The 24,623-nt window shown below is 45.8% G+C and overlaps 1 protein-coding gene across 1 annotated transcript; it reads left to right on the top strand.

The window, feature by feature from the left end:
• The first annotated feature begins 1,844 nt into the window (after positions 1-1,844).
• On the top strand, positions 1,845-23,064 carry NAT10 (N-acetyltransferase 10). The gene is made up of 29 exons (XM_078596970.1): positions 1,845-1,938; positions 3,727-3,843; positions 3,987-4,078; positions 5,083-5,254; positions 5,754-5,876; positions 6,299-6,360; positions 7,552-7,666; positions 7,912-8,019; positions 8,714-8,847; positions 9,360-9,453; positions 9,709-9,807; positions 9,913-10,049; positions 10,716-10,840; positions 11,216-11,366; positions 11,844-11,940; positions 12,597-12,713; positions 13,706-13,807; positions 14,199-14,273; positions 14,587-14,703; positions 14,828-14,961; positions 15,478-15,526; positions 15,957-16,056; positions 16,257-16,367; positions 17,806-17,978; positions 18,804-18,923; positions 19,729-19,827; positions 19,940-20,013; positions 21,137-21,220; positions 22,281-23,064. Exons 2-29 carry the CDS (start codon positions 3,736-3,738, stop codon positions 22,447-22,449), a joined length of 3,141 nt encoding a protein of 1,046 aa, XP_078453096.1. The 5' UTR covers positions 1,845-1,938; positions 3,727-3,735; the 3' UTR covers positions 22,450-23,064.
• The last annotated feature ends 1,559 nt before the right edge of the window (positions 23,065-24,623 follow it).

Genomic DNA, 24,623 nt, shown 5'->3' with positions numbered 1-24,623 from the left:
GAAAAGTACTTGGCCTGTTTATACGGGCATTGTGTTCACTGTTGAAGTGTCAATCATCCAGCAGTGGGAAAATACTGGCTGATGATAATGACAGCACAGAATGGGTTTGAGAATACAAAACGCGTGAGGATGTATTACTAACGCCGTGTATACATGTTAAGGGTGGCTGGTGGGAAGTGAAAAAGTGCCCTGCAGAATGAATTAGTAAGGGCCAACAACATCGAACACCACAAAATTGTGGCAGACACTCGGGATGTTGTTTATGTATTCTGCTGTAGTGATTGCCACACTGCAGGTTTGAACAGGCAATGCTTGGATATTGCCACTGGGTGGCGTGAAAGCACTGCTCAGAGGCACGCCGAGCTCATTGCACAGACACACACCCAGCATTCGTCAACATCACTGCCTGAGTTTAACACGGAGGCTTTCGCGACCAATATCATCCATAATAGAGGGGTTTTTTTGGGGGTTGGATCGTGTAAATATATTAATGTGTCGTTAAAACCTGGCTGTCGCCTGATGAAGCTGGTTGTAATTATTGGCGAAACGTCGGTCTCAGATTGTAAATGTTGTAGCTTGGCTCTCCAACACACCGGTTAGTGCTTTACTAGTGACGAATTGGCCACGTTCTGTTTACGTGACAACCCTCACTAGTTGGCTGTGTCGGGTGGTGGCGGGTTTAACGACACATTTATATATTTACGCGATCTAACCCCCAAAAAACACCTAATATGAACACTGCCTTACGACAACAAAAATCTAGACATACAATACGCAACGGGCAATTGCCCTCTTTAGAGCACATGGAGAGGGCCATTGCCCGAAACGTCGTCTATTATATACTTTTGAATCAGCGTCATTGACGAATGTGTTAGGGTTTTGTTCGTTAATTGTGCTTTGTGCACCACTGCCATCCGCAGCAGCATCAGCAAATAATCTGATTACGCGTTGTCTTGCATATCCAGAAGGTAAATCATTATTATGAGCAAATATGCAAACGCGTTCAGCTCTGGCTACTGTCATTTCTCTACTGCTAATACCCACGGAACGCCTGAGTACAAACACGTAACACATTCCTGCGGAGGGAGCTGGTAGGAACGTTGGGTTGCTCGGTCAATGGCCAGGGTCAACGGCGGCGTGGTGTATTCCCAAATATGCCCGACTGTGAGGGCGGGCACAAGCCGGTGTGAGTAGGTTAAACGTTGAGTTTTATAAGGGCACCACGGGGTGACCAGCCCCTCCCCACCCAGCCCCACCCCTCTCACCCCCCACCCAGCCCCTCCCCACCCAGCCCCACCCCTCCCACCCCCCACTCAGCCCCACCCTCCTCACCCAGCCCCTCCCCACCCTCCCCACCCAGCCCCACCCTCCCCACCCAGCCCCTCTCTCCCCACCTGCACGACGGACGGACACAATAATCCCCTGTGGGCTGGTGTAACCAGGAGGTTCCTACCAATATAATGTTAATACTGTATAAGTGTATATCCACGCATGCAACATGCATGGTTTTTCTTCCTTGCCTGTCTTATAATACGCCCACGGAATAGCATTTATTGCATAACGTGGTAGGAATTATACATAACCTCCTAACTTTTATTTGTGGTTAAATTGATATTTAAAAACGCACTAAATTAAATGCAAACTCGAGAGTTGGAGGTTAACAAAAAAAAAACACATCTCATCTGAAAAACTATGTCACAACTGTGAGTTATATTTTTTTAAAATATATATTTGCTGTTCTTCTACTATTTCAGGCAGCACGGCGAGCACACCGGACGCCTACGGCCACGTTGGGGTTTTTTTTACTTCCGCGTGCAGCCCGGGGGAAGGGGGAGGGGCTGGGGTCCTTCGTTAGCGCCGCGCACAACACGTGGTGGCTTGTGCCGCCCAGTGCCCAGCAGCAGTAGCAGCAACCACGTGCGTGCAACGTCCACCACGGTAAGGCGATACAACTTAAAACCCGTATCGGGTCAACACACGAGGTTTAAACCGCGTACTTTTGTAAGGGGGGTGGGGGATAGAGTTTGCAGGTCCATGCGGCGGTACAGCCGTTTCAATACGGGCAGCAACAAAAGCGTCTAAAGTTGTCTGTGTTTCTCCCTTCGTGGGATGGTCGTTAAGATTCATAAGGGAACGCAGTGACCAATATGGTTTGAATTGGTCTGTTATAAGGTAGGCACTGATAAGGAGGGGGTTGACAGTTATGTAGTATTATAGTAGTATATAGTACCATACCGTGTAAACCCATACGGGTTCACCTAGTATTCCTGTACGGGGGAAATTGAGTTTGCAAGTCCATAGAGCGGTATAGCCGTTTCAATACGGGCAAAAAATTATATGTGTTTGTGTTTCTCCCTTGTGATGGGACTTCATAGGATGAACGTTGATATTTATAAAGACACGGGGTGACATATGAGGTCTGAATTGGTCAAATAAGTAAGGCAGTGATCAGAGGTTGACAGGTATGCTCATGGTACTATTATGTTTGCCTCTGTGATTACCCCCATGGGTTTTTGAATTGCAGCGGTAGTAGGTGATGTGAGTAGCATTTCTTCCCTGGCCCCGCAGTTTCTAAAGCCTTTCCAATTAGCACGGTTGGTTCCGTACGGTGCGAAGGAACTTCAACACACACGCCTTGTACTGTTACTGTTGGAATGTACGGTTATGCCAGGGATTGTAAACCAAAAGAACAAGAATAGCCATTGTTTTTACGAATTCGGGTAAAAAAAAACACAACTCAATATTTCAAGAGCCGCAGTGCACGTGAATACGAGATGCTCCGTAATAAATGACGTCCCGAAGCAATCCCTAAAGAGCCGCAGGTAGCTGACATTCGGTTTGTGCCTACTACGTTATGGTCGGGTTAGGGGTTTGCCGCTCTATTTAAACCAGGCGATTCTCGAGTTTGTACTGTACTTCTAAGTGTGGTTAAGTACTTTTATTAGACGAGAGACAATTCATCTTGACAGCAAGGCGGGCTTGAACGTACGTGACTATTATAAACTAACACGTGTTTCTCACCACGTAAAACATGATACAGCAGCCCATGGGCCTTCTCGATACATATTTTCCTGCGAAATTTAAGTAGGACTTTAGCAAGGTCTGATCTATATTCTTGGTTCTTTCGGTAAAGTCACGTAGAAGAGAAATAATAAAGTAATATAAATATAAAACACACCTGATGATGATTGCTTGTGTTGCAGTCGAAACGTCGTGAGAATTTTTATTGTTTTATATTTGTATTATTGTATTATTTCCCTTCTACGTGACTTTATCGAAAGAACCAAGAATATGAATCCCTGCAGTCACGAAAGCTTTAAATCAAAATGTAAGGTCTAACCTGTTGGTGATTATCACCATATTCGTTATTGTCACAGTATGTCATTTGAGATTTGAAGAGATAACGGAGCACTCGGTAGTTTGGGATCTGTTTTAATGTTGCGTGTACTCGCGGGAGGTTATATACAAGCATTGTGTGTATGTTGAACTTCTTTCACACCATACGTAGCCAACCGTGCTCGTCGGAGGTGCGGGGGAAGGACAACATGTAATGTCAGTGATATCAGTGTGCTCCTGCCATCGATGTGACGGGGGCATTGGATTGAATAGGTGATACGATATAAATGCAACAAATGTACAATAACTTAAGGTTTTGCACTGGGTTAAAGAGCCATTGTGCATAACGGGCTGCAGCCTCCTCATCACACGTGTCTTTTGCCGTCTTAGGCCTCAAGGATGTCTCGCAAAAAGGTGGACAACCGCATCCGAGTTCTGATAGAGAATGGATTCAGCCAGAAGTACAGAACCCTCTTTGTGGTTGTGGGAGACAAGGGAAAAGACCAGGTAAGTAATTTGTGAATTCACAACATGACTCGCCAGTGTGGTGGTCTACATCTGTCACACACGTGCACAGCTGAATTGTAAGAAAAACAATCTATCCTAACAAGAAAATGATTACCTTTTTTGTCATGTGTTATTTTGTGTAGGTTGTTATTTTACATCACATGTTGTCAAAGGCTGCGGTCAAAGCCCGCCCATCAGTGCTGTGGTGCTACAAGAAAGAGCTGGGTTTCAGCAGGTAACAATTCTCCAGTGAATCATGTACCGGATACATTGTCATCAGTTGTCTTACGTGTCTGCGCTTGGTGTTATCGCCTCTACATTTTACCCTCCCTTTACTAATTGAAACATAATAGCGGACATCTCTTTCTTAATCATGGGTGGAAAAAACCCGATTTTTCTAGCGGCAGGCATCGGGATTTTTCTTTAATACAAGTAAACCCGATTTCGGGGAATTAAAACCTGGTTTAATGAATACGAAACTCTGATCCAAGGCTTAGGCTGCTTCCTCGTCGGTGCTGCTATCGTACTCGGGGGGGGGGGGGCCGTCGGGCACGGGGTAGTCGTAGAACGCGGCGGGCAGGTTGGTCTTGATGAACACGAGCTTCTCCTCCACAATCGTGGGCGCCAGTGAGTTCCTTAGCTTGGATTGGATGAAACCCATCGTTGAGAAGTTGGCAAAGTGCGGTTCTGCAATTAGAACCAATTAAACCGGATTTCTCCCAATCTCAGATTATCGGGTTTAATATAAAAAGACAATTAAACCCGATTGTAAAAAAACCCGACTGTGCCACCCTTGTTCTTAATCCACTCACTTCTGGATGAAGGCCTCCCTGTCGCTTGCCAGTCATGGGGGGTTATTTAATCGAACTTTACCGCTGGTCAGTACGCAGTTAAGGGAGGACCCCATTGCTGAATATTTGTGACTGACGCTAGCAGTGACAGGGAATCAAACTCATGTTGCCAGGTTCTTGGAGCAATGTTTGCGAACCTCTAGCCCACTGCTCCTCTTGTGAATAAAAACAAAAAATATTTCAACCAATGTAAAAAATAAAATTCCATTTGATATCTTGAAGCTAAAAATGCAGCAGGCTATACATGTGCTCTTACCTTGAGAGGGTAAAGAGTGTTGGTGAGGACATCTTGTTCTTGGGATTGCTTTTGCTCGTATCTAAGTAGCATTCCATATTTGCGCTGAAGGAGACCATAATTTTCAACGAGTATTACACCTTTGTTGTGCAGCCACCGAAAAAAGAGGATGCGCCAGCTTCAGAAGAAACTGCAGACAGGAACGCTGGATGTGAAGCATGATGATCCATTTGAACTGTTCGTGGCAGCGACCAACATCCGATACTGCTACTACAACGAGACGCACAAGATTTTGGGAAATACCTTTGGCATGTGCGTGCTACAGGTGAGTGGAATGCAGAAGCTCGTCTATGTGTTTTCGGGTTCTGCATGTTGTTCGTTATGATGTTAAACATTTCGCTGCACCTCCTGGGGGAGCATCTGCAACGGTTGAAGTTCGGGGTGCTTCAGGAACTGAAATTGAGTTCCTGAAACTCCCGGCGTGTTGGCCAAAATGTTTTTGAATTTTATGCCAAAAAATACACGGTACAGCCTAATAACACATCAGAGCGCTTATGCAGCAGCACAATCCCGAGAGCCTATGCAGTTATAATGTATATCTTGGTTTTTGTAAAGTATTAAAAAAATACATGTCAAATCTTGACTTAAAGCTTTTGTGACTGCAGGAATTCATATTCTTGGGTCTTTCTACGCGACTTTACCGAAAGACCCAAGAATATAATATATGTGAACATGAGCATGCACAGATGTAACAATGTAAACGTATCAATGTTTTATTTTCCCAAATTACGACGGCCTTGCCTTCTGCGTCGTTTCATTTGCAGGATTTTGAGGCGATGACACCAAATCTGTTGGCCAGAACGATTGAAACGGTCGAGGGTGGAGGACTTGCTGTCATCTTGCTCAGGACAATGAACTCACTCAAGCAACTTTACACCATGACCATGGTAAGGCACTAATAACAATCGATAAATGGTAATCACGACGATGCACTTAACTCAGGAGTGACTCACTGAGACTCTACCTTTTCAGGGGAGTGTGCTGCATTTGGAGATTTAGAAAATACCATTCATGTATGCGAGAGGAAACCAGAGTCGACAAAGAAAACACATGCATGCTATAACACTCAATGCTCTGCACAGGTAGCTTTAGGACTATATTTTTTCTCTTTTGTAATTTCCTGGTCACCTTGCAACTCAAGTTTTAAACATCAACTTTTTCCAGACAGTCTTCCAATCCAAGTGCTTGCTAGGCTTAACCCTGCTTATATTCTGAGGTCTGAAGATATTGGGCACATGAGGTGATACGTTTTTGTAAATTGTTGATATAAAGTTATGCAACACTAATAGATGTGCATGTAATTGTGCAGGATGTCCACACTCGGTTTAGGACGGAGTCGCATCAAGATGTGGTCGGAAGATTCAATGAGAGGTAATTTCTTTTTTATGTTCATGGAATTTTTTAATTTCTATATGCAGTGTAACTAAAGCCACATTTTTACTTTTAAAATAACATGTAAAAAGTGTAATTTTTATCTCAATAATGGTGGTGTAATTTATGAACTTATAGAAAAATCTGTTGACAAGTGGAATATTGCGTCTGTTTGCTTTAACTTCCGTTTTGTATGATGAAAAAAAAAATGATGGTAAAAAATAAACTTCCATGAACGTTTTTTGCTACGAAACTCTACTCCAATCATCTATGCACTCACGTCATGACACAGCTGCAAAATATTGTTTGTGCACTGATTTGTCTATGAATGTGCCAAGTGAACTTGAGCTGAGAAAACATGCACGTGTGTGTGCTCATAGTGGAGCGGTTAGCGCGCTGCGCTACAAACCCGGTAATCGGAGTTCGATTCCCGCTCACGGCCAACAACAGTGACGACTATCTGAACCGGTCATGGGCCTTGCTTAGGTCGACTCGGCCTCAAATTAGTGTGTGGTGTGTAAACATCGCCACTGGGGAGACAAAATCGGCCGGGTGTGGTGCTGGCCACCCACCCCCTTGTGTTGCCGTGCCAGCCTTCATAGGTGCTCGCTAACAGCACTTGCCCTAACAGTCTGTTCAGACTACACAGGGGATATTTGTCTTTGCTCATGCACGCTGGTGGACGTACACATTCACCAGGGTTAAAACAATATGCAGGACGTATATACGTATGTATCTGTGTTGAACTCCTTTCACACCAACATACGTAGCCAACCGTGCACCCATTAACGTGTGTGAGCCAGATACAGCCTAGTATCTCGGGTCCGAGCACTTGGCTCGCATCACTGACAATCTGGCTGAAATCCAGGCAGAGACACCTGTGATTAAGCCGACTTTCCCAAGCGTAATGATTTTATGGTCCTCGGCCCAGTCGCCGAGGACTGGCCAAAAAAACAACCCATCGCGTTAAATTTGTTTTTGTTATTTAATTTGGCTAAATGACAGCTGTTCGACTTTTTAAGAAATCGTTTTTAACTGAATGATGCTGGGTTCTGAATAAAAAAAATGTATGTATAAAAATGTATTTGGCGCATGGCACGATGCCAGCTGCACACTTGTAATGTAATTTGGGAGAAGTGTTTTTTAAATGTGTAAAATTCCAATGAATAATACATTAACGCTGCCTCTTAGATTCATCTTGTCTTTGGCCTCGTGCAAGACATGCATGGTGATCGACGACCAGCTGAATATCCTTCCCTTGTCGACCCACACCCTCTCCATCAGTCCTCTGCCTCCAAAGCCACAGGCATGCCTCTGCACACACCTTCAATTGTCGTCTATTACACCTTCAAATCGTGCTGTTTGTTGCTGGTCGCTTGGTGTTTTGGGCCTTTGGGACTGTGCTCAGAAACCGTGATGAAAAAATAAAAATGCAGACAACTGCCCTTGCAATTCTGTCAGACCATGCACCAACTCTTAACGAGTAGCACAGCAACCTGGCTCTGTACAGAATAAAGTAAATGCGTGGCTTTATGTCCATTATGTGTTTAGGATGAAAGCCTGAGCCCAAGTGAAATTGAACTCGGTGACCTGAAGGAGTCTCTTCAAGACACCCAGCCTGTGGGTGTGTTGGTCAGCAGCTGCAAAACGCTTGATCAGGTAAGGCCTTTTACGCGATGAAGCCATGACTGCAAAGCAGTATTTTTTTTGCAGTGACTTCCAGCCGTGGTCGGTTTCCTATCCTTCTTTCAAAGGAGCAAGTGCTCGCATATTTTAAATGAAACTGAAAGAAACCTTTTGAGACTGAAAGTCACAATTAAATTGTCTCTCCCATTTGCTCATATGCATTTCCCCCCAAACAGTATTTAGTAACAACCTACTTATGTTAAAAAAATGTTGTACAAGGAAGAACGATCATGTACATGCGTGGCTTCTGTAAACAAACACGGAAGTATTTAAATAGCAAACATAACATTACATTTAAAACCCGCACAAGATGACATCCGACGTTGTTACGTAATGGGGAGTCGAGGCACACACGGCATGTGACGTCATCGCCTTGGCCGAAAAGGCTCTTCCTTTAGCACTTTTTTTTATTGCCGAGTTATAGGGAAAACCCACTGTTCAATTTGACCAGTTTTCTTTTTGGGTAAGATCCCGTATAGGAAAACTATTTTATGCTTTAATATATTGTGGCTCGTCTGAAAGAGACTTACTGTGTATGACCTCACCTTATAGGCGAGTGGAGCATAGACAATGCTGTAACGCTTTTCAACCCTCTTCGAAAAGTGTCAAGAAAGCGAGATATCCACGTTTTTCTTGCTGCTGCTGCTACTGCTGCCGATGTTTGCAGGCCAAGGCAGTCCTGAAGTTCATCGAGGCCATCTCGGAGAAGACGCTGCGCAGTACTGTAGCCCTGACGGCCGCTCGTGGTCGGGGGAAGTCCGCCGCCATGGGTTTGGCCATCGCCAGTGCCGTGGCCTTCGGGTGAGGCTCTCCCCCCCCCCCCCCCCCCACCACCTATGGCTGCACCTCTACCTTCGCGCGCACAGAATTGTTTTGTGACAATTTGGGCAGCTGCATAATACGCTGCAGTGTAGTACATCCGACCGTCACGTATCCACCCTGACCATGCGAGCAGCTCCAGTGCACCCGGTGCAGTATTTGCTTGTGGCGTAAATGTAATGTTTTTGTCCATTCACAAATGCGACATTTTCACACTTAGCCATGTGATCTCAACATCATGCACATTTGCATACTTGTGAAACAGTCAGGCATTTTCCCCCATGTTTAAAGCGGTGTGCGCTTTGTATTTGTCCAATAACCAATCTGTGCATAGTGCAATTAAAATGTTCTCTATATATTCACGTAAACAACTGTTTTACATATCTGCCTATATCCCGGTGCCCAGTGAGTAGGTTATAGGACATTGTACTGTAATATCGACTTTGCGTTATTTGCATTATTGTCATTGTCAACGTCTGTTGTCTCGTCAACAGGTATTCCAACATCTTTGTGACCTCGCCAAGCCCAGACAACCTGCACACGCTGTTTGAGTTTCTCTTCAAGGGCTTTGATGCCTTGCAGTACCAGGTGAGAGATGTGGGTGAGCGGGGATTCGCCCAGGGTGATATTGTTCAGTATAACTTTCAATGCCACTTTCAGATCTATAATGACTCATTGCTGTAAAGAAAATAAAAAATGCACACGATATCTCTGATTTATTCTTCATATGATAGAAGTTTACCTTTTGAAATTAATCTCAACTTTTCCTTAAATGAAAATGCTCACGTTCATTAACATTCAGGGAAAATTCCAATGTTTATAATAGTACCTGACCATTTCCAGGAACACTTGGATTATGAGATCATTCAGTCCACCAACCCGGAGTTCAACAAAGCTATTGTGAGAGTCAACGTCTACAAAGAACACAGGCAGACCATCCAGGTATTTGCAGGAGTGCCGCTCTGCTCTCACTGAGCCAGTTGATTAAGTTGTTTTGAATCCATTTGGGCTTGCTGAGGTTAAAGCTTTTCGACTTGCTGTCGGCAGTACATCCATCCAGGGGACGCAGCCAAACTGGGCCAAGCAGAACTGGTGGTGATTGACGAGGCAGCTGCCATTCCTCTTCCGCTTGTTAAGAGCCTACTCGGCCCATACCTGGTCTTCATGGCGTCTACCATTAACGGGTGAGTGTTGTTTCTTCGCCAGTTATTTTTGCAGTCGGTATTTTTCCTCTCCGATATTGGATCCAGCCAGATAGTTGGCTCCTTTTTATGGAAGGCAGAATTGCTAAAAAATGTATCTTTCCCTGCAAATTAATTTAATATGGCCACATGGGGCACACCACTGCAAAACGGGCCACAAATGTTACCCGTCACTATTTTAGCCATACTAATCAGGTACTAAACTGAAATATTTTCGACCTAGAAAATTCCACTATGAGACCTCCTTTACCAGTGGCTGCTTGTGTTGTGGTTATTGCAAACATGATGCCTTGTATAAAGGTGTCAGTTTTGTACCAGTTTAAAGGGTAAAAACCTACTACTAGAAAATTCCGTTTGTAAATTTAGCATGCTCGGTCAACCATGTCACTGCAAAAGCCTCTTGATAATCGGTGGACGTAGACGTTATTATCTACTCCAATATTGGATGGTGCCCAGGCGAGTGTTCATTCGTGGCCTGCTAAAGGTAATTTGAACGTCCAGAATCATCTCTCCGTAAGCAAAAGGCTCCAACATCCTGGCTGTTAAGGGCTTGCCAATAAGAACCGGTGTAGGGTGAGAACGATGCCGCTCTTTAGCCGGACACCGAGTGCAAGGTCCGTGCGTCTTATTGCCGCTTGTTCTGGCCAGGTACGAAGGCACTGGTCGTTCCCTCTCGCTCAAGTTGATCCAGCAGCTGAGACAGCAGAGCTCCCAGAGCCAGGTGACAATGAAGGCGGAAAACAAGAACACAGCCGTGAGCAAGCTCGCGTCAGGTACGTTGTGTGTGTGAACCCACCAATTAAAAGTCGGGTTGCGACGTTGTTGTTGTGCAGATTAGGGTTTACACATCCCCCTGCTTGTCATGTACAGCCCTTTTGTCAGTCCACTGCTGGATAAAGGCACTCCCACACCACGCTGGTCAGTGCGGGTTGGTGAGGGCAGGAAGCACAGACCTGTGAGCACAGGGTAAAGTACAACACTGGCTATGCTGAAATGCCCCTCTGCAGCAACGCACAAAGGTAGCCTTGCAGCAACGTATAACCCTTGTGCCCTTGCATGACTTACTTAAGTGGCGGCGAATTGTGGAGAAGAGATGTGTGCATTTTCCAGGTTGTGCATTCTGCCATGACGGGCTTTCGTTTTTGCAGCACGGACCCTCCACGAAGTCACGTTGGACGAGTCGATTCGCTACGCGCCCGGAGATCCAGTGGAGAAATGGCTGAACGACCTGCTGTGTCTCGACTGCCTCAACATCCAGCGTGTGTCCGTGGGATGCCCTGTCCCTGACACTTGTGACCTGTATCCGATCTCAATGCTGCTGTTAAATGCTGTGGTGTCATTGAATGTTGTAACCGTCCATAAACAGAATTTCTTAGGCGCTCGTTCTCAACATTTCAACACCCGTTTCACGGTGTGCAATTTTTCAGATGGCTTTTTCTTCGTCGCAGTGAAAATGTTGTTGCCCTCTGGTTTTGGGGGGTGGGGGGGGGAATCCCCATTTGCCGGTGTAACAGTTCGTAAAGAAACATTCCCCATGTGGTCCTGACATTCGTCATTGTGCGTGAACTGCCAGTACTTTAAGGCAAAGTAGTTTTCACTTTCCATCTCGTGTTCCTTTCTCTTGCTTCGCCCCAGGCTAACATTGAGTTGTGCATTAGGGCAGCTCTTACAAATGCTTTAGTTCATATGCACCTTTTGGTTCTTCCGGGTGAGTGAGTGTTGGCCGGTGAAGTCTGTTTTTGGTTTGTTGTGGCTTTCCTTGACTTGAAGCTACAGTTACTATGTGAACCGGGACACGCTGTTCTGCTATCACAAAGCATCGGAGGCTTTCCTGCATAGGCTAATGTCTCTCTACGTAGCCTCACATTACAAGGTATGCTGCATGTCCATTCAGCCACTTTATCATTATTTATCATGATAGTGCTATTCAACAACAATGGTGGTGGCAAATAAAAAAAAATACACAACGTGAGACATTCTGGGGGAAAAAGGCCTTTCCGCATGGACCCAGTAAATTATGCGTGCATAATTTATTTTTTGTGTATTTACGCCTGCAATTAATATTTAATTTTGCTTATCTTTTTCCTTTGGGACGGCAAACCAGAATGATGCATTAACATGTATTGGAGGCAAAATACCGGCAAAAGGAGGCTATAAACTGGCTTCTCTTTGAAATGGAGCCATTCCTCCAGAGGCAGGCGGAGTGTTATAAATTAAAGTTTAGCTGGAGGGGATGAGGATTTTAAAGATTTAAAGACAGATGGTTCTCAAGAAGACGCCTTAGCTCCTGCTGTTGCACATGATCAATGGGAAGTCACCTACGGCACTGATGTGTGGAGCAAACTCCCCAGGAGACGGCGGAAGAGAAATGGAGAAAGAAAGAAAGGCCACAAGTGTGCTATTCTGAGGGTTCAGTGTTAACCCTGAGGGCATGCCTGAAGGTGGGCTCCCAGTGGAAGTATTTACCACCACTGTGTAACCAACACGTGTTAGGTCTCAGGTGCACTACTTGTTCTTCTCTGCCCCCAGAATTCGCCAAATGACCTGCAGATGCTCTCCGACGCGCCCGCGCACCATCTCTTCTGCCTGCTGCCGCCAGTGCAGGCCACTCAGAACGCCCTGCCAGAGGTCTTGGCCGTCATTCAGGTGCCGTGTTCGCACGCAGATGGGCCGTATGTATGTATGTTGAATTTCTTTCGTATCGTACGTAGCCAACCATGCCATTTGGAGGTGCGGATCATCCCTGCATTGTGTCCTCGCTGGGCACTCGGGCACCGTTAGGGTTTCCACATTTCCCCTTTCTTGTCACGAGTACATGCACAGCCCTTTTGTCAGTCCGCTGCTGGATAAAAGGCACTCCCACGCCCACGCTGGTCTATGCGGCTTGGTGAGGACTGAGAGCAAAGACTTGTGAATGTGGAGGTAAATTACAACACTGGATTTGCTGCACGGCTCTCTGCAGAACACAAGGTAGCCCTGCAGCAACCTGTAACCTTGTGCCATGGAAGTTAATTCCCCTTGCATGACTTTCTTGCGAAATGTGTGTTCAACACCACAGTTGATCGACTATCTACTGGCCAAATACATCTCTTCATGCTAAGAAGTTCATACATAGAGAAAACTCAGTCAGGCATTCACAGCTTTGCAGTTGGCCTTAAAGGGTTCTTAGGGCCACGAGTAGGACCCATATATAGCATCTCGTACACTTGAATTTCTCACATTGGTTGATCATTTTTAGTGGCTTTCTCACAGGTGTGTTTTTGGGTTGTTACCCATTCTCATTCGGCATGATGCCCGACATTCTCCTCCATGTGCCGAGAGCCTTCTTCAGGAACTGGATTAATTTTAAGTTCCACAAGAAGCTCCAAGGTAAACGCAGTAAAATGGCGGATATCATTCGGAACTACATGAATTTTTGCCCGAAAACACATTGGAAGGCTATGTGCAGCACAACCGTGAAAACCTACGCAGTGGAATTACCGCAGTGGCTGTACACACACGCATTTAAAAGTTTGAAGAGAGCTGCGTCGTATTTTGCCCGGCTTTGCGTAATGTCGAAAGAATTAACTGTGAGTGGGGCCCCCTCAGTGGGCTGCTGGCTTTGATGGTGCCGTGCAATCTGCGTAATGTTTTTATAGGTTTGCCTAGAGGGTGAAATCTCGCAGCAGTCCATAATGAGCAGCTTGGCGCGGGGCAAGCGAGCAGCGGGAGACCTTATCCCATGGACGATTTCGGAGCAGGTAAGGCTCCGTGCAGCGTAGTTTGGATTGTCCGTTTTGTTACCGGCTTGTGGAAATGTTTGGCCAGCGATGCTTATTCTGCGAGCCAAATTTGTTTATTCCCAATGTGTTTTTTTTTTCTTTCACATTTGTGATGCAACTAATTTCTTTACAACCTGGCAGCATCCTTGGCCATTAACAAAAACAGTATTGGGCGATGGTTGCTGCCAAACCCTTTTAAGAGAGCCATCGTTTACACTCTAAATCTCACTCTTAAAAAATGTTGAAAGACTTTTCACTTTATAACAGGTTAACGGTCGGTGAATATTTAATCCGTTTGCATATGTTGAGAAAAATTGTATGCAGCTTTTGTGGGTGTTATTTGATAATTTCTGCCTTCTAATGAATGCAGTTCCAAGACCCTGACTTTGGGAGCTTGTCTGGAGGAAGAATAGTGAGGATCGCTGTACACCCAGACTACCAAGGGGTAAGCCGATGCTGCAGCCATGCAATGAAATCGTTCAATCACAGTCGACAAAGTGCTTTAACGTTACACCAGTAATGCTGTTGTGGGCGTCTAACTCTGCTGCGTGTGGATATCTGGTTCGCACAATATTGTGACAAATTGGAAACGGTGTTTCTCCTGCGATGTAGAACAAACGCATTCGACTCTTACCGCTGCGCGAAAAAGGGCATTGTAATTGAGTTGTGCTGTGTCGGTGGCTAAATGTATCGCTGGCGATTGTCCTAATGACTGGTGCACTGGGCTTGTTCCCCTCTCCCGATTCCGCCGCTTGCAGATGGGATATGGCAGCCGGGCTCTGCGTCTCCTGCAGATGTATTACGAAGGGAAGTTCCCGTGCCTGGACGAGACGGCGTCGCAGACACAGGGCCATATTTCCTCCATCGCCAGCGACGTGAGGATCCAGTTTTCTGAGGCTGCTTTCACTGCAATGGACATCGATTAATTTACAACGGTCGACTTTGATAGCCGGCTATGAATGACGGTGACTGTGGGTGGCGGTGATGTGGTTGGTGCAGGCGGTGGGGCTGCTGGAGGAGACGTTGACGCCCAGGAGAGACCTTCCACCACTCCTGCACAAGCTGAGCGAGCGTCCTACCGAGAGGCTTGACTACCTGGGCGTCTCGTTCGGCCTCACGCCGCAGCTGCTCAAGTAAGGCCTTCCCCCAAGTGCCTTGCCGGCAGACGCCTCTGGCCATTGGCAATAAAAACCTTAGGGGAGGTGATAAAAAGCCTTAATTGGAGATGAATAATTTTAGCGTACCGAGGAGAACCTGCTTTTTGAAAGGCTCTTGAATGGATAGTAAATATAAAATGTTAAAATGTTGTCCTGGGATTTCTTGATTTCTATTTTTTTTTTATTTTCACTCAAGGCCACGATGCACCCCCCCCCCCCCCGGGCGTTTTAGGGCAATCGTTGCCAGCAATCGACAATGCATTTTTACTCAAAGCAGCTGCGGCGTGACCCCTCTACGAAAGAGACATTGAGTGACAGGTCTGTCAAGAAAACGCAAAAAAATTGTGCAGCATCCATTGCGGGTGAAGATTACCCATGATGATTGCCCTAAAATTGCCATAATGTAGCATTGCACTTAAGGTTAATAATGTCTTCTGCGGTGTATGTGTGTGTGTGTTACAAAATGCGCTTTGTTCACTGTGCGATGCAAAGGTTTTGGAAGCGATCGGGCTTCACCCCCGTTTACCTGCGGCAGACCCCCGTAAGTGACCGAGGCTTTCTTTCACGTCCTGTCCTCGCGCCGCGCATTTTGTGTGTATGCACGTATGTTGATCTTCTTTCTCAGCTTATGTAGCCAACCGTGCTAATTGGAGGTGCGGGGGAAGGGCACCAAACTATAAGCAAAAAAAAAAGCTCTAAGGAAATTCGTTTTCAATCTAGATTTAAAAGTGCATAGCTCCGGTGGCGTTCAGACGGGCACAGAAGCGTGATGGTTTGTGCTCTTTGACCAGCTCGGCAAGGTATTGTGGTTTCTGCACTCCAGGCATGCAAATAGTCGGGGTGGGGGGGGGTGGGGGGAACACTTTGATTATCTAGCAAAGCGTCCATTTTTAGTCGACCTACTAAATTTCGAGTAAAATAAACGCGTCTGTGTTGCTTTATTGTTATTGCACACGCTGATGTTCTTGCAGAACGACTTGACGGGAGAACACTCGTGCATCATGCTTAAAGTGCTGAATGAGGACGAGCAGATGGAGAGGCCCGAAAACTGGCTCGCGGCGTACTGGAAAGGTGCGACTGTCAAGCCTAATCGCCGCCAGTGATTTGAACTCATTGTGCTAAAGTGTTAATACGTTACGTCGTATATCTGTCAGTATGTGGATGCTCGTTGTTATTCATCGTGGTTATTGCTGGGACCACCGTGCTGTATATCTCCGTGTCTTTTTTTTTCCTTACGACCGCCCTGCCCCCCACTGTTACGGTCGCTGCAGACTTCCGACGGCGGTTCGTGACGCTGCTTTCGTACCAGTTCAGCGGCTTCCTGCCAGCCGTCTCTCTGAACATCCTGCAGAACCGTAATGTGAAAGAGAAACCGGCTCAAGGTGGGTGCCCCTGCTGCACGGGGTGTCGATGTCCAATAACAAACACTGCCGGCATCCTGAAGACTAAAAAAATAAACATTAATGGGACTTCATATTCTTAGGTTTTTTTGGTAAAGTCACGTAAGCTTGTGTTGCCTCCGAAACGTCGTGATTTTTATTTTATTTTACTTTTATTAATTTTAATGTGTTACCTACGTGACTTTACCGAAATAACCTAAGAATATGAATCCTTGCAGTCACGAAAGCTTCAAATCTAGAATTAATGGGACTTGTTAGTGAGAATTCCTTGGGATGCTTTTGTACTGCCCTGACTGCCCCAGCTGTCTACTAGGGCTCATCGTTGTTGGTGCTGAGCCCACCCCCTGCCCCCACTTGATTCTTCATTGGCTGCGCCGCAGTGTTGCGCTCTCTCTATATGTCTCGTATATCAAAGCACTCGTATATCAGTTGTCGTCACGTGACGCTCGGCAGACAAAGCGTATACACGTACTACTCGCATTGCAAGACCTCGCTCGTTAATCAAATTAATATTTATTAAAAAAATGTGCTCGTCTTGCAAAAAACTCGCAGACCCAGTTACTCGCAATCCAAGGTTTTACTGTATATTAATAGGTGACATCCGCCCCATCTGAGGCCCAAGCGGCCCAATCGGGCCCAACCGCCCTCCCTCCGCCCCTCATCTCAATTCCTCCACATTTATAACAACAAGAAGAAAATATATATTTTTAAATGCTTCTTAAGATACAATTGCATTTTGGCGCTAAATAAAATGTAAGTTGTTGTAATTGACGAACACAAAAACAAACACACTATATACGTGTAAGTAAAATCTCCACTATATATTCGCTTGGTTTATGATTGCTTTGCTTGAATTGTATTGGCAGCGGGGCAAATGCACGATTTACAAAAACTCGGCATGTTTTAATAACACTGTCATAGAGAGAGGAAAAAATATACAGTAAAACCTTGGATTGCGAGTAACTGGGTCTGCGAGTGTTTTGCAAGACGAGCAAATTTTTTAAATAAATATTAATTTGATTAACGAGCGAGGTCTTGCAATACGAGTAGTACGTATATACGCTTTGTCTGCCGAGCGTCACGTGACGACAACTGATATACGAGTGCTTTGATATACGAGTGCGTTGGATTACAATCACATTTCTGGAACGAATTATTCTCGCAATCCAAGGTTTTGATGTATATAATAGGTGACATTTTTGACAATGGCCCAGAAGGTCTCTGCTATAATTGAAGGCCATCGTCCATAACGTAGCAGACTATGTAAAATTTTCCTCTTCTTAAGGCAGCGCTGTCGACGAACGCATTTTGAGTTTCTGCTGAGTCGGGTCGACTGGCTGCCGCATATTGAAGCCACTTTGGGTTGCATTGGTTGTGACTGCTTGCTTGGTGCGCGCGCCACTTTAAATCCTGTTGGTAGCACTCAGCAAGTCCGAGTTGGAGACGACCTTCAGCCCGTACGACCTCAAGCGCCTGGAGATGTACTCTCGCAACATGGTGGATTACCACCTCATCATGGACCTGGTGCCAGGCATCGCTCGCCTCTACTTCACCCACCGGCTGCCCGACATGTCCCTGTCTGCTGCCCAGCTCGTGAGCCACCGGCATTCACTCGTGCAGCTCTTCCTTGGTTATTTCCAATAAACGTAGTCGGGAGCAAAAAAAAAAATACGACGTACCTTCTCGCGTCTTAAGCTCCCCCTGCCACACTGACCAGCGTTGTGAAATACGGCACCCCACGACCCCAGCACGGTGTGGGGAGGTCCTCATTCGCCAGTGGATTGGTGGCTATGCACGGCTGTAATCCAGCGCTGTGGAGGGGCGAGGGTTGGCGGATCGCACCAACGCTGCGAAACGTCCTTCGCCGTGGGCTCGCCAGGAGAAGGCAGTGTAGCAAAAATGGGATGGTGTTTCCCCCTAGCACGCGTGGGTTTTCACCTGGTGCTCCAGTTTCCTCCCATTCATAGGCACTCATTATTTGGCCGGTAACACCTTTAATATACAGAGGACTGCAGAGCATGGGCAACGTTTTGCAGCGGCTCGTCACATGGCTGCTTTCCTGCTTGTCTGTGGTTCCTCCTCGTGCCTCTTGAGTTGTATTCTCTTGACGAGAGTGAGCGAGCACTGTGCGGGGTGTTATAAGTTGATATTTGTATTATTGACTAAGGGACTGTGTACCCTATACACAATAGACTGTATCATAGTTTTTAAAATTGTACAATACCCAGCTTTATTCTTTTTCTTTTTGGTCCGCAAATGACCGACCCCATTACTGTAAATCACCCGACTCCTATTGTTAGGAGTCTCTGTGTCTGCATTTGTACAGAAATTCCAGAGCGCACATTAACCGTTATGAAGTTCGCAACGTCCACAGAGGAGCCACTGACAGGTCTTGTTATCGCGTTGCCGACCACACAGGCTCTGCTGCTGGGCGTCGGGCTGCAGCACAAGGCTGTCGAGCAGCTGGAGAAGGAGATTGACCTTCCCGTCAGCCAGCTCATGGGGCTTTTCAACCGCATCATGCGCAAGGCCGTGCAGGTTCTCGAGAAAAATCCCCCTTTTCCCTTCTGCCTTTCTCTGTTCTCTCCGGTGTCTTCGGTTTGTACACCGCGTGTTTCGATCGGCACGATGTCCAACGTTTTTTCCCCGCGTGCTCGAAGCTTATTCAGGGGCTGAATTGAGCAGCTCAGTCTCAATTATTTAGAGTTGTCGGCTGCTGTTGGTGTCAAATGTAGGACAGCTGATGTTGTAAAATTGTCCCTTTGTCTGGGAGAAAACCTGAAATAACACATGGTATACAACCTGAAATTGCATCGGAGGGCTGTACAGCATAACCGTGAAACGTTACCTAGTAGCCCTAACTGACATTTGTGTGTGTGTGTGTGTGTACCGCCGTGCATGTGTTTTGTGTCGATATCTGTTACTCCGTCTTTGTCTGTGCATCTGTATATTTATTATTCATTAAATTCATTAAATTATTTAAGCGAGATGAATGGTTTAGAAGTGGCGTTTTATTCGCCCATAAGAGCGATCGCTTCCCCAGTGATGAATGCAGCACCGGTGACGCTCTCAGATAAAGCACAGGCCCAGCATTGTAGCATAACAAGAAATATTTAATCAGATAATAAATAAATGGGGCACTTTAACTAATCAGTGGTGAACGGTTGAGTGAATCAAAGCATGTTCTACACAGACAAATGGCTTTGAAGCGATTAATTGATTAAATGAATCGCACAGTGATATTGATGAAGGTGTAGATGGTGTTTTTCTCCCCCCGCCCCCCCCCCCCCCTTATTGTGGATGAGATTGCGTTCTGCTTTGTTAACCCTGGTCTTCTTGCCAGGTATTCACCGCCATCCAGGAGACAGCCATCGAGGAGCAGATGACAAAGGTCAAGGAGGTGGTGATGGAGCCTACAGTCAAATCCCTGGCCGAAGACCTGGTAAAAAATACCATTTCATCACGATGGCCTGTCCGTCAAAAATGTAGGGCGTGCGAAACAGTAAATATCATCTGGTGTGATGTTTTGGCGTGTTGTGTGTTTTATTTTACAGGAGGACGCAGCCAAGGAGTTTGCAGAGAAGCACAAGAAGGACTTGGTCCAAATAAAGGACATGAACCTCACAGAGTAGGTCCACAAAATTAATGACGGATTGATTGATTGCCTTTGCAGCTCTGCTCCTCGGAGCTGGTATTTCATTGCTTCGTACCGCGGTCAATCAGAAGGTCGATTTGAATCGCCTGAATGCGCGCCCGAGCTTGTCAGAGCTCAGAGGCTAAGCAGGTTTTCAGCCTGGTTGGTACTGGGAAATGGCAGAATACGTGGGAAATAACAGATGATGTATATAGGCTTGTGCCAAGAGGTGCCAGGAAGATGGCAGACGAGCACCAGTGTATTCTTGAGTTTGTTCAGAGCTTTTGAGTGTTTCCCCATTTGTGTGTGTGCCTTTTCTCTCGGTACTTTGGTTTCCTGCCACATGGCCAACATTAATGGACTCGCCACAGCATCCCAATACAAAACGAGAATTTACAATTGTTGTGGCTTTCCTGGGCAATTCAATGGCATTGTATCTAACTAGGCTTGTGAGAAACGTGACAGAATACACCCATTCTTAGATTGCGAAATATAATTATGGTTCAGCCTGGGGATAGTGCTTGGATGGGTGACCCACCATGCCATCAGACAGGTGTTGTTGACTGCTACATGTCTGTGTTGTCAGCAATGGGCAGCACAGCAAAATATAATTCTTGACCTGTGTGGGTATGCTGAAACAGTCTGCGCTCCCCACCATTACCAAACCGCCCTGACCAGCATCGAGAAGTATGAGAGGAAATGGGTCAAGCCACATGGCATGTTCCATCGGTGGTTGGGGGAAAAAGGGCTGTACGTGTATTGGTCACGAAGTCCCGGATTGTAGCCGAGGCACAAGCAGTGGTCGTCGTTGTTGAGCTCATCTGCGTTCGCAAATACTTCCTGAAATACACATGCGGCACAGAGCACATCGCCATGGGTTAACAATATAACCCGGTGAGGGGTGCAACATCTGGAAAATGTGTCCACGCCACATCTCGCATGGGGCAGTTAGTGTCGTTCTGACTTTACCTCGCTCGAGTGTTTCTCCGGTGAGCCCAGCTTGGGGAAGAATGCGCTGTGGGGTGTAATAGGGAGCGTGTGCGATAGCCGCCACGTATTGCTGCCGCAATGCATCTCTCGTCGTCGGTCGTTAACGCTGCTGCATGTGGCGGTCCAGGTACGTGATTCGCGGGGACGACAAGGAGTGGAATGAGGCGCTCAAGAAGGTTGGACCGAGCGCCAGTGTCGTCAGCATCACCGGGTGAGAGCGCGAAACCGTTCAGCTTCCAGTGGCATTAGTCACCGTAACAAACCTTGTCCCTGTGTCCGCAGGGTAGGTGAGATTTGTTTTCATTGTAACTCAACATGAGCCCAGTACAAAGCACAAACCGTACCGCAGGGAGGGGGGGGCATAGCAACAAAAGCCCGAATTCGGTGCTCCTGGGTTTAAGGAAGGAGGATAAATTGAGCTTCCCCCCCCCCTACCCAGGTTGGGGGGACCACGATCGGGAGGATTAGAGTTTATTTGGGGAGAGAAAGGATGGGTGAGATTTTGAATAATTGATATTGAATTGTTTGGGCCTTGTAAATCACCGACGCCTTCTCCCAGAATTGCGTGTTATCTGATGGAGGTGCGGGGGGGGGAAGGGCTGAAGTGCATTCGGATCAATTGCAATGCATCAAAGCCATTGCCTGCTTAAGTATTCTAGCAGTTTAATGTCAATTAGGCCCATTGGCCGGATGCAACCCATTCTTGGAGTACACAAAGCCCCCTCCCTTGATCCATTTCTGTAATTGAGGGCAGGGCAGTCTGGAGATTTCCGCCGCGTTTTATTTGTATACGTGTGCCTCGTAGTGCGTGTCATGCACAAGGAGGTGCAAAAAATAATAACGGAAGAAACTGATGAGCAGCCGCACATTTAAAAGAGCATGCCCTTTTGTTTCGAATAGGCCTGCGAAGATTAAAAACCTTAAAAAGAAAACTAACAGTGACACGCGCCTTCACCATTTTAGTTACCACTATGTGAATGAAAACACGAGTAACTATTGAGCGTATTTGATTAAATTTGCTCGTGCAGGTGCTAGGTGGATTCACATTGCAGGATCGTAAGAGATGCTGGGTTTGATAGGCCCTCATCCAGCAGTGGCTTGACCATGGTTGTTGATGGTGAAATATTTCACCTTACCGGGGGTCTGGTAATTTTTCACATTAACAACAGTTTGTAGGCCTTTTAAAATCAATAGTTGTCCTTTTCATAGGACAATCCAATGCTGACGTTTGTTATTTCCGCCTCTCATATTTTTGGTGTTGCGCGTTTCAGGGAAAAGAGGAAATCTGCCGAGAAGGACTCTTCACACGACCACAAGAGCAAGAAGTCCTTCCAGAAGGGCAAGCCTGGAAAACCTGGGAAACTTGGGAAACCCGGGAAACATGGTGGCCCAGCCAAAGCCGGCGGCAAATCCCGGGGCGGTTTTAAAAAACAAAAGTGAAAGAAGTAAATGTCCTAATTAGTGGCAAATATTGTTTTGCTTTTAACCATTTTTATATTATTGATATTGTCAATAATGTATTTACTTTAATGACTGTGGTTCTACTTTGAATGTTGATGAAAATTATAACATTTTTATGTAATGACGTTTTTGTTGTTTGCATCTAGTGTCGTGGGATTTTATTCCCCGTCTTAAGTTCCACGTGACGGGCTTGTGCTTGATGTGCCATGCTAATGTAAAGTGTTTCATCTGGGGGTAAAATCCACGAGGGATTGGATACAATACCAGTCTTTATTAATGCAGATGAACTGCTCCTGTTATTACTGCCTGGTGGAGTGTATAAAGCATTGGCAAGGTATAAACTAAACTTTTTTTATTTGACCAGGTAAGGCCCACTGAACTCGAGCTCTTTTTCAAAAGCGATATGGCCACAAATGATAGCTCAACAGAAGTGGCGTATGTGGAAATGTAGAGCATCCAAAAAATTACATCTTGATCTATTATTACTGTGTAAGTTTGGCTTAATTCTAAAACAGTCGGCATGAAAATATCTATTTTGGAAGAAAAAATCTACGATGTGTAAATTCTGCTGTTAAATAAATAGCTCGGAAAATGGTTTGGTTTGCGTGTTCTCTGAATGTTCATTGCATCAGGGTAGTTATTTTATAGGAAAAGCTTTTAGACAACATATATAGCGAGCTTCCCATACATTTGTATTTTCTTCTGCTATGAACGGGTGGGGCATTTTCGTTTAATTACCTATACAGTATACGGTACAATAAGTTTGGTGTGTTTATGACCTGATTGTGTTGGCTTCATACAAAGTGCCCCGCAGAATGAAAGCATTGCCCAGTGCGATCGTGCAAACCTTCAAACAAACCACCGTTATGAATTCATTTTGCACAGTTGGCATGCATAGCGAGGGCAGCGGGGATCATTCATTGATCCCTCGTGGCCTCAAACCGCTGTAGGTCATTGCAGTTGGCGCGTCCGATTAGGAGGATACATTAACGTACCCCCGCTGCTCTGCTGTGCGCGGCTTAATGTAGTTCAAAGCGTTGCGTGCCCCTGACGATATTGCGTATGGAAATGGGTAATTTGAAAATGATAAAAAAATGTTAAACCGTTTCCACCCCCCCCCTCTATTATCCGAGGGCGGCCGCATTAAAAAGTGAGGTTTAGCTGGCAAGTGTAGCGTGTCGGGATATGGCGAGGGGAGTGCATTTGCTCACAGCCAGGGGTCGTTGTGGACTCACTTTCCAGAGAAGATGTGGATTCGGTTGACTGACCGTGAGCCAAAAGACAAAGAATGCTGCCGCTTGGCTCGTAGGCAGTTTGTGTTGTCGTGGCCCGAGAGAAGAGCTTTCCATTCAATAGGCATTTTTTTTTGCTTTATGACCACACTTGCGATTAAAATATTTTCTACGAAAAATTATAATGCGATGTAGGAACACCGTTGCGTGTCCATGGTGACAATGTCAAGCATTCAACGCTAACGCATTCCTTCTCAAATCAGTTATTTGTGCACCCCATGCATTGTTTTTTTTTTATCTTGCTGCCCGTTATTGTCTCCTATGACATTTCCTGATTAGTTGGCCCGTGCGTACGTGCGTTGCACGTGTATTTACACGTGTTTAAAATGCATCTGAAATATGGATCATTCAGGCCACATTCTACAAATGAGGTTAAAAGTTCATTGCCATTGGGGAAGGTGGTAGTGTTCACACCGCTGTGTAATCCGATTTCTATGGTTAATGACAATGACAAATTTAATTACAGTTTTGCAATTATACTCAGGATTTAGGAGCTGATGCCCTTTTTTGCAAACACGCCGGCAGCAATAGGAATTGATAATTGTGTAAAAATTGGGAGTTAATGCATTTACCTGTAAATTGGCATCGAAATTCAGTTGTGACGCATCTCATGGAGGGGGATGAAGCTGAAGTAAATTTCCCAAAATAATATTCCATCAACTTTGCAATATATTATCACATTCGAATAAAGACTGACATTTCATCATTACTATCGGGAATATCTTTCCACGGTTTGTGGGAGAGACAAATTTGACCGTGCATTGGGTCGTGTTGGAGACGATCGAGTGTAGTTTCCAACAATTATATAAGGGATATGGATTTTCTGGGCCGATTAGTCGGCTATTTCAGCTAAGCTGTGCC

The sequence above is a fragment of the Lampetra planeri genome, chromosome 8 (genome assembly GCF_965212315.1).
Source record: "Lampetra planeri chromosome 8, kcLamPlan1.2.h2, whole genome shotgun sequence".
NCBI lineage: Eukaryota > Metazoa > Chordata > Hyperoartia > Petromyzontiformes > Petromyzontidae > Lampetra > Lampetra planeri.
This window is presented reverse-complemented; position numbering and strand designations above follow the sequence as displayed.

What these genes read in the sequence shown, in the direction of transcription:
- NAT10 (XM_078596970.1), top strand. Translation starts at nt 3,736, where the DNA reads ATGTCTCGCAAAAAGGTGGACAACCGCATCCGAGTTCTGATAGAGAAT. An exon ending in GTCCCTGACACTTGTGACCT is followed by an intron (nt 11,367 to 11,843) that starts GTATCCGATCTC and finishes TTGAAGCTACAG; the next exon opens with TTACTATGTGAACCGGGACA. An exon ending in GAAAGAGAAACCGGCTCAAG is followed by an intron (nt 16,368 to 17,805) that starts GTGGGTGCCCCT and finishes TCCTGTTGGTAG; the next exon opens with CACTCAGCAAGTCCGAGTTG.